Genomic DNA, 10,716 nt, shown 5'->3' on the forward strand with positions numbered 1-10,716 from the left:
CACCTTATAAGTAGCGTGCTTTATCCTGGATACAGCACACAGGCCAGAGCTTCACATGGCACAYACAACGTGCCCAAATGGCACCCTAGACCCTTTATAGTGCACTACTTTTGACTAGGATTCATTGGGCTCTGGTCAAAAGCAGTGCACTACTGTATACAGCGAAAAGGGTATAATTTACAATGGAACAGAGTCAACTCCCAGGGTTTCTACTGGGTCATACCAGACCCACTACCGCTGAGCTGCCTCCTCAAGAGGAGTAAAAATATCAAGATCTTGGCTGCGTCCCCCGGTCAGAAGTAGCGCACTAGGGAATAGGCCGCCATTTCAGACCAAGTCCCTTTCTTGTGCCCATAAAATGGCAATATCTGGAATGCACTGACTGGATTATAGAAGGATCAGTACCTTGGGTTGAATTTCTCCAGGCAGAATGGAGCAAGAAAAACCACCGACCCYCCACCCAGTGAATAGGTGTTCTACGGAAGCATTTAGGCTACAACATAGTATATGCAAAACATTGAATGCAATTGGAAGGCACTTCTAAGCTTAATAATCTCATCACCAAATCAGTATTATGTTMGGTAATAGTATTACTAAATATGTTGTACTTGAATTATCACGCAAACCCCTAAAAACTATTAGAATATCCACACCAGAACTTAATAGGGTCAAGAGAGTTTTAACAGATTGCAAATGATTTCAGCACTGCTGGAGACACTACATCAAAACAACAGCAATCTGCCAGCCTGAATGCTTGTCATGCTATAGCTGAGCCATGCTGTAATAATATAGGAAGAAAAAGTTGACAACGCCATCAGCACMTTTTTAAGTGAGATTGACTGTTCTCTTCCAGTTACCTCAACTCGGCTGAATTCTGTGTCAATTAGTTAAAACACATATGCGAAATCTGCACKACTACCTAATTACCAACAAAAATGATGATACAGGAAAAAATGGGTTTTGGTTCCTTAGGGTCCTCCAATCTATTTAGAGCCGGTGCAATATGTTAGGCCAGCTTCCCTGAGGCCTCGGTAGGGCATCAATGTCAGGAAAATTGTGTTGCTCGCTTATTTCAAAGGATACCAAACAAGCTTCTCAGAAAGCRTCGTAAACAGAAATACATACTGAAATGCTAGGGGTCCTTCCATATAAACAAGTAGAAACTATATCAKTTGAATAGGAGGCATTCCTTCAAAATKAAAGGAGGACCAAGGCACTCTTCATATAATTAATTAAAATGCCTTTATTTGTATGGCATGTTCAATGGAAACAAAGATTTAAAAACGCTGACGTGTTTCGGCTGCATGGCCTTCGTCAGGKAGTACAAAGATATGATAACGCAATGTCCTCTTTTTGAACAGCTTTTTCTAAATCAACCCTGATTTGAAGAGGRAGTGGTTGCAGAATTCATTGGACAACACCTAGTAAGCAATACTATACACATTAAAAAGTGAAATACTGTAGATACTGTATGTTATCAAAATGCAAATCAAGGTTAGACCCATCAGAACCCCTAGACACCTTGAATATGACTGGGCAAGGTGGTAAGAATAGGAGAGCCGTCTATTTTATAGTACACTAGATCACAGCAAACATGGACCACCGCAGTCCTTATCGTAAACAAAATAATTTCATAAGCGCACATTGTCGTCAGCAAATGGAGGGCCAGGAGGTTGAGGTTGGTCTCCTGTTGCCTATACACGGTTTACAAATTAATATAGTCTTGGTACTGATGATGCCGATTTATCTGGTGGCTAAATCTGTCATTAGATCAACTGATGATTTTCCAGCCCTAATCTCTTAGCGCAACCTCCATAACCCTACATCTCCATAACCCTATATCTCCATAACCCTATATCTCCCACTGCATTATAATGCCATCAGCATTATCATTGAATTGTAAAAAGCAGGTTCAGACTAATACAGAGTCATGCAGAGTAGAAGCATCAATGCCAGAGAGAAATAAATCCTTTCATCAGTGGGACTCCATTTCTCCCAGAGTCTCACTGCCCTCATAAAACAAGCCACACATCTGCTGCCCTTCTAGGAAGAACACCCGATGTGCAATAATAAGCAATACGCAAAGAAGATCAAAAGATGCCCATCCGTCCCTATGCAAATGTGTCTCTCACCGTCTACCAGCCGGGCTAGCAGAGGACACATTACCATTGTTCACAGTAATCTCCTCAGAGCTGGATCTCACATCCACACTGCCAGTCACATTCATCAGCAGTAGGCTGTCTGTCTGATTAAACATAACAATCCTCTGTTGGACTGCATTTACATGTCAGACTTTAATAGGTGCCCCCATGGAATGGCCGTTCTTCGCAACAATATKTTATGTCCAAAACTGTGAAAAACATTTACATTTCTATTGGATTTGTATTTTGTACATTTAGCAGACACTCTTATCCAGAGCGACTTAAAGTCWGTGCATTCAACTTACAGTAGCTCGGTAAGACAACCACGTAACCACAATTATTATAATTGTGGTGAACTGGTAATAAGGGAAGCGCCTTCATCTGGTATGGGTTATAATGTCCGTTGTATGAAACTCCTCACTCATCTCCTTCGGTATCAATACTGCTCATTGTCATTGCTCATTAATCATTCATCGATTTTAGTTAACTGCATTTAGGTTTCCCCACAATTACATGACGGAAATTACCCCTATTCATCTCCTTAGACATCTATCTCAGCAATAAATGATTCAGTGTATACACGGATCTTGTATCTGTTAGTTGGCATACATGAATGTTTCACACTGCGTCACGTTTTAGATCTGTGGAAACTAGCTACTGTGTGAGGAGGGTAAAGAAAATGCTGCAAGAAAGAGGAGACCCAGAATGATTCTGTGGCAGCATGTTTGGGAATTGATTCAACTTACCAGATGGGAAAACAATACCCCACCAAAAGGCTGAGCTATTTGGGTGCCTCCTCATCCTGTCTCCTGCTGAAAGTCACCTACTCAGGTGTATAATAGCCAACATCCTCTTTTTTTTTACCTCCACCGGGGTGATGAATGGCAGAATCCGAATCATCATGTTAGATACTTTTGATGACATATCCGGCCTAGTCATGTGAYCTCAAGATTATTCTATCCCAATACAAGATGGTTTAACGTTATAATATAATGTTAACATACACAGAAATGCACACACACATGCTTACTCTATAAATAAGTTACAAGCAAATAGAACTTGGAGTAAAACAGGCCAATCATTTCCTAGTCCTGGTTTCATGTGGCCAGGAGACTATTCACACCTTTCATTGTCATTAGGAAGGATTGTTATGGCAGACAGACTCTGGTGTGTTGATTGAATAGAGAAGTCCCCAGTTCATTCCCTCTGCCAGTACACGGATCACATCAGACCACGTGCATGATTGTGGAAAGCTGCCAGGATAAACAGTGTTGCGTACACTATGTGCACCTCTCAGGTTGGTGGTAAATCACACTGAGAAGCACTGGGAAATGTGCAATAAGAGCATTTAGTGGTGCATTTGACCTATGGTTTAAGACGTGTTATTCAGTGCTATACATATCCTAAACAATTGCGTTATTAGTTGCGTACCGGGTTGTATTCACTAGGCACCAAATGGCAAACAACGGACTGAAACAAGGAGGGACTAACTRAACTTGTCCAATACGAAATATAGTGTGCACTAATGAATACGACCCAGTTACCACCTCCTCCCTGTGTGAGTTGTAGATCATTTGCAGGCAGGTTGGGATAATTGAAAGTGGCAGGTTCAGCAGAATACAAAGGTCTAATAGCGTACATTAGTGTCTCTCCTAGTGATTGGATGTCTATCATTAATTTCAGTCGGTGGGTTCAAGTTTCCCTTCAAGTGTCAATCTAGCAGCCCCTTCAGCCCCTACGGAGCTGCCTCAGCCCCCAAGCATGATCACTGTCTTCAGACTGGCAGAAGGTCAAATGAGATTTCCAGCGCTTTTACCTTGGTCCCATTGAATGTCAGATTCCAGGCCACAGAGAAATGCAGATCATACTGATATTGTGGCCTTTAAGGATAATACACCTGTCATGGAAAAAAGCTTTTATCAAGCTGACTAGGAATGCATAAGCTCAGCGGGCAAAGCAATTGTGTGATTCCTAAGATGCACAGATATGAGGTTTAGGAAAATAATGTTGTAACTGAAAGATTTGATAGTCTTAGAATTTCAAATTTTTYCAAAAGTCTGCAGAGACATAACTGATAAGGGAAATTGATTCTTAATTAACTATATATTCAATGTGTTGACAATAGTAAGTGAAGTCTAAATTTTTACAGATCAGATATATCTGAATTCGTGTTACTTTGCATACTATACACATGATGACCGTACATCACCTTGGCATTGCAAACTATAATGTTCCTTTCAATGCTTTTCAAGTATGGATAAAAAATAGATATCATTCCTTACCAATGACTGCACAAGGTGCCAGTCATCTAGAAGTATTGGGCCTGTATGAATACATAGATACGGTGCTGTATTGATATCAGTTCCCATTTCAAGATGATGGAAATTTCATTAGATTCTATTTCCACCATCAATAATTGAAAAGATGGCTGCACATCGAGCCAATATTGATTGCTGAAGGTCTACAGCTGTGTGATCTCTTCGTCTTGGAATACTTCTCTGTACAGAAGCATTCTGACGAGCAAGAGAAGTCTAAAAGTACTTCTATAATGGTGGGGCTAGGACAGTTAGTTATGAGTAGTACTTCCCACCTCTTTTTTTTAAACATAGGACCTTCAGCACTCACCCACACTATTTAGGATCTTTATGGGCACGTCACATTAATGAGAAAAAAAAATGATATAGGCACACGTTATTTTGTTCAGCAGACGCGTCTTAAGGTTAAATGCTAGTGCAACGAGGGGAGAAACATTCCCATGTTAAAAACATATCTTCCTTTTTTTTTGGTTCGCTATGAATCCCAACATTTAGAGAGAAAAACAGCAGTTCCAGATGGAGCAGGCTGTACATGAGTCATGACACTCTCCGCGGTTATCGTGCTAATACAATGTGACATGGTTGTTGCAGGGCTGTGTTGCGGAGGCCATACACAACCGCACCGGGGCATAGCCAATCAAGAGGGGAATRTGTAAGGGGAGGGAAGGCATACTAACCCTTTGTTTRGAGTCTGTTGGCCATGTGGCCATATCTCGCCTCCGTTAAGACTGCCCTAAGCTAGTCATCATGGCCTACTTTCATCTTTMATCAGTGTCCTCTAAGTCATCAAGATGAACACCAATTTCAAGTGCATCTTACTGTATGYGTTTTGCTAGCTAGCCAGCTAGCTGATATTTGTCATCCAATGGGCTGAAATAGCTAATTGCTGGCAAAAGCTAATTGGAAGTAAAACAGATGGTTTGGTGGCCGTTGGATTGGATTCAAGAGTGTCCCCCATGAAATGGAGATATGAACTCATATGTGGATATGTAGGGCGACTGGCCAAGGCGTGTGTTYGTGATGTTCAATACTCCATCTGCCTCCTACTGTACTCAGTGTTAATTAGCTTTTTGTCAGATGATAATTACAGAGAGCCTGTCTAGAACAGCATTTATATCAGGCCCATTTTATCGAAGACTTCTGCAAAATCAACTAATCYAATTCAAACCTGATATGTTTTAATTTAATCCGATCTTTATTCTGATAGGATGGCTTTCTAATAAACGTCTGACCTTGGCAAACACTAAATGTGTTTTGCAACATATTGGGAGTAACCAAAGAGGCTAAGATCAATAAAAAATGCATGCACCTCTTTTTGAGCGCAGCCATCCAGGTCTCCCGAAGCAGCCAACTGTGAGTGCCCTGTGTCCCCCCCGTCGCCCTCACCCCCCCCATCACCCTGCAGCGGGGGGGAAGACGGCTCTCCAGCTCCTCAAAGGGGAGTCACCTTTGAAACCCTGCACCCACGCATACTTCAGCAGCATGGCTAGCTATGCTGGGACTTATGTATTTAACTTCAGCYTTCTGCTCAGTGTCAGCTTCCCTTTGTACTCACTCATTCAGTTCCAAGGTACTATTACACCYCTCGGAATAGGATCGTTTTACAAAACCCAGCAAAGGAAGATATTTATCTCATTGATTATGAATCTTCTTTGAGAGGGAAGACGTTGTGATTTCGGATTTCTCTCCTCTCACAACTATTTACTGTTCAACACCGAGATGAACGATAATGTGGCTGTGGCGACGGTTTTGGATGTGTATCTCACTGTGGTCTTGATTGTCCTTTTCGAAGCATACGCATGAACAGCTTCACTTTTCAGCTTTTTGCTGAAGAGCTAGAGATGTGTTGCTGATGATGTCGTCACCGGGCATTTCAAGACCCCCCCCACAGTGGGAACATGACACAGTATGAAAACCAAATTAGAGATGCTTATATTAAGCATGACTATTCCCATCTGCAGTTTTATACTAACATGTCTGCATGACTATGATTCATTTGATAGTATCGCGCTCCTGTAGACCGTGAGTGAGCAAGCAAGAGGGAGCACCTGAGGTCTAACACCATCGAGTTGTGAGTCATGATTTAATATTGGCCAGACACACTTCCTCTATTTCCTCTGCCGTGACACTATCGCCTATTCGTCCTTATGCTCAACTATTTCTCTATGTTGTCAACACTGGTTCAGCCCTATTGTGTCTAATGTCATTCCACTCTGTGAAATGTGATAGGCTTTACCTAAATGCTTTAGCAAAATGGGGTCGACAAACAACTCGCGTCGATAGGCCCATTGCTYTCAAGGATGTCATGAATCTTGCATTTGTGTTCCCATCTACGGGAGCCTGTGGATTGTGCCGTTCCATAGCCCTGTAATGCATTTACGCGGTAAGCTGCTCACTCCCAGTCACCGCAGTGTCATCCTTGACATCTTTATTCATGAGCTCTGCGCCTCACTCTAGACTCCTCTGAGRAGTATTAAGAGTCCTGTCTCGAGGCCCAGGAGGGAGGGCGGGAGAGCGAGTGTAATGATTAAGTTTGAATGTGTCGTATGGCTTTTACTCTGCTCCCATTCCTTATTAACCATGATTGACACATTGAGTTTATACAGAACTACACGGAGACTAAAGTGACTTTAAAACCCTGCTCTTCATAGAGGTACTCCTCACCAATGGCTCCCTAGGGTACTTTGTGTTATTGTCGTTCTCCAGGATTCTAAAACAATCTATTCGACTTACTCGAGGAGCATYTGGCTCTGATTCCCACGTGATTAGCAGAAATATGTCTAGGCTGATGACTGCTGCTGCTGGAAGAAAAAAAATTGAACTATTTGGATTTTCCGGTGAATCTACTAAGTAAGTTTTTCACTATGTAAGTTGGGTTAAACGTTCTTTATTGCCGTGAGCCGGGGGAACAAAAAAATACGACCTGCCTTCCTGTCATCATATACTATCCCTTGAAAAGAGGAGCGACACTGCAATGACTTTGAGGGGTGAATTATACTGACCAAAAAGCGCACTGCCTGACAATGGCAGGAGGTGGAATTACATTTTTAGATGTATGTCATTGAGCAGCAACTTCCTTTTAATTCACTGCGACTTCACAGTACTGCTGCCTGCACTGAACACGGTTCATATCATGTCTAGAGTCAAGCTAAAAAAGCACTAAACCCATGTGGAGATAGTGGCCCAAGAAAATGGAACCCAAAGAGGACTGAAGGTCCTCACGAGAACAGTCAAACAAGGATAGACGAGATAATAACCACATCTTCTTTTTGGATTACATCTAGAGGAGTCAAGGACCTTGAACATATGCTGGAATAACAATGCCTCATAGACATAATGCACAGTACAGTTAGAATGAAACCTGGTGTCACCCCTCACAGGGATGAAGCTCAATACATTAACTCACATGTCCTTTTCTTGCTCAGTTCATGTGCTCAGGAAAAGCCATAGAATTAGGAATTAGAACAGGATCTCTATGGGGAAAAACTCAGAACCCGACAGTTAAATCTAATTGAGAGGAAAACAGAAAAGCCCACCTTTTGAAGCGGGTGCGGCATCCCAAATGGCACCCTATTCCCATAAGGCTCTGGTCCAAAGTAGTGCAGTATGTAGGGAATAGGGTACTATTTGGGATTCAGCCCTGGTTCCAGTCTGATGATGGTACATTGATTACTGGATGAATTGTTTTGTTCAGACTCTCATAGATTTCTCTATAAGGGTTGTGACTGGGCATGGCCCWTCTCGCCACTGTTGAGAGATTTGACAGGATGGCATGCAAATACTGCAGTCATTCATTGATTTATTGTCATTGTGAAACAAGACTACATTGATTCGCTGTTAGCTATTTGTATCGTCATTACAATCGTCTGGAACARCCTTGGAGGAAGGCAGGTGAGTCGCAGCATATTGTGCTCTAGACCAGAGTGAACTGAGACAGCACTTTCCTTTCCTCTGTCAGTCACAGACAACACATTACTCCCTACTGTGCCATGGCAGCTGACCAAGCCCCATTGACCTTGTCAGAGTCAAGATCCACTCTCTCTGCTGCATGTGTCTTAGTGACAACTAGGACCAAGAGAAGRTACAAACTACCATATTGCCACTGACAGTCTCTACTATACATACAATTGGAAATTGATAATATGCTGGTTCATGCTCCTAGATGCTGTATATCACATAATACCTCTCCAATGCCAAGGTCTTCAATAAATTGGAATGTTCAGCCTTCTGGCATTGTCTGCCAAGCCACTGATTACACCTCCATTATGCAACGGCAATTTAAAAAAAAATCAAGCCAGATATCATTGTCAAAGGTTATCTTGCTTCCTCGCTTAGAATATAATAACATTTACTGAAACTCTCACATCATACCTCATCAAAACAATGATATCCATAATGGTTTAAGACCTAAATTGTTATTGTTGGTAGTTAAATAGAATATTTTCCATAAGTAGCATTGTTCAGTAAATGCAAAGGAAGATCCACATTCTACATAGACAGGAAATATGGATATTGATAGTCCTTTCCTATACATGTTAATTGCCTATAAATGTTGTTTGCTCCATCCACATGAATAGCGACATTTATTGCACAGGTCAATGGAGACACTTTCTTAATTGAAGGAAAAGCTCTCATTACTTCTCATTGTCAAGTGCACTGTCAAAACTGTATAACCTCATCTCTACTGTGTTCACCGATTCTCTCAAGTAGGATATCAGCACATATAATCAAAACAAGGCTGCATCTCAAATGGCACCATATTCCCTTTATAGTGCACTAGAACCCAAAGGGCTCTAGTCAAAAGTAGTGCACTATTAAGATAATAGAGTGCCATTTGGGAMTCGCATTGAGGTGGATGTCTTGCGGTGGGACTGTAGCTTATGATTTCTCAGAGACAGCACATCACACCTAGTATATAAGGCCACCTCTCTGTTGCTGGCCCGGTTGACTGACTCACCATCTTTGCGATGATATGTGATTTCCACCTTGCGCTCCTCTGAGCCCATCAGAGCCTGGTCCACCTGGCTGATGGCATGTGTGTCAGTGTGCTCGCCGTGGAGGAATTCACAGGTGCACGGCTTCTGCATGACRTCCGGTCTGGAGTAGCCAGTCATCTCACAGAAGCCATCGTTACAGTAGATGATTGCACAGTTCTGCACCCGGGCATTGGCTATGACAAATTTCCTATCTGCAAGAAAAAGGAAACAAAAAAACACAATGCTATCAAACCAATTTGTTTGTAGTGTCTAGATTTGAGGTTTATGAACATTTTAAGAGTATTTGTAAATTGAAGACAGTCCAGTATTTGATATCATTAATACAAATGTGGTATAATTTGAAATAACTGWCGAGAAGTTGTCAAATAGCACTTGATTTCTGAAAACATCTATTGACTTAGACTAGAGCATAACAGAATACATTCTTGACACTGCTTGATGTGTTCCTCTAACGTATTCTTTAAATGAACAAACCCATTCTTAATTGGAGAAATATGAACGTTAATTCATACGATCCAACAGCTTTTAAAACCTAACTTTATGCCCACTCTATACCCACTTTTACAAACAGACTAATAAAACACACGCGCCACAACGCCAAKAACAACTCTTTAGATTAGCACGAGGATACCAGGGATGTTATACTTACTCTGTCCCTCGAATTTCCGTATTATTATCCCAAGAAATGTATTTTGTGGCGCAACATGACCTCTTCGTACAGGCATGATTATTCCGTGCTCTTGTGTAAAGGCGCTTTCGCAATGAGACCCTGAAGTTACCGTTGTTGCCTCTTGCCGATATTTCCTTTGTCACAAATCATTCTCGGCGCACTCACCTTGCACTTTAAATGACCTTTCCCAAATTCACTAGAACACACTTCAGCCAGCATGCATACCAGAGCATTTTAATGACTCCTTGCCGATACGTACGGAATCGGGGAGGATTTCTGCTTTGGTCAGATATAGTTTGTAAACCATTTCTAGTTGAAGATGGATGCGATGTTGACGTTCTCTGTGGCGATGTGGTGGACAAGAATAGAGGACAGGGGCTGATATGCCAGGGGGAGTGACGTTACCCCCCTAAGGGTTTAGTGCACAGCGCTGCCACCTCGGGTAAGGTTAATTTGCAGTGCTGAGAAACTACAGTCAAACAATCTCGACCTGTACATACAGTATGTCTGTTCAGTGCGTAGGTAATATGTGCGCTATGAGTTACATATTTTGTCCTTGCTATCTGTGATCCTTGGGACGTCGTCCCTGCCAA

General features: G+C 42.0%; 1 protein-coding gene across 2 annotated transcripts in view; it reads right to left on the reverse strand.

The window, feature by feature from the left end:
• LOC111959897 (voltage-gated inwardly rectifying potassium channel KCNH7) overlaps window positions 1-10,495 on the reverse strand; it is a 48,046-nt gene extending 37,551 nt beyond the window's left edge. For both annotated transcript variants that reach the window (XM_023981735.2, XM_023981737.2), the window contains exons 1-2: window positions 10,103-10,495; window positions 9,414-9,644 (exon numbers count right to left, since the gene is read on the reverse strand). In XM_023981735.2, the coding sequence (XP_023837503.1) occupies window positions 9,414-9,644; window positions 10,103-10,178 (307 nt within the window). In that variant the 5' untranslated portion in view covers window positions 10,179-10,495. The remainder of the gene's footprint in view (window positions 1-9,413; window positions 9,645-10,102) is intronic.
• Window positions 10,496-10,716: the final 221 nt, after the last annotated feature.

This window comes from Salvelinus sp. IW2-2015, linkage group LG36 (assembly GCF_002910315.2).
Source record: "Salvelinus sp. IW2-2015 linkage group LG36, ASM291031v2, whole genome shotgun sequence".
Lineage (NCBI taxonomy): Eukaryota > Metazoa > Chordata > Actinopteri > Salmoniformes > Salmonidae > Salvelinus > Salvelinus sp. IW2-2015.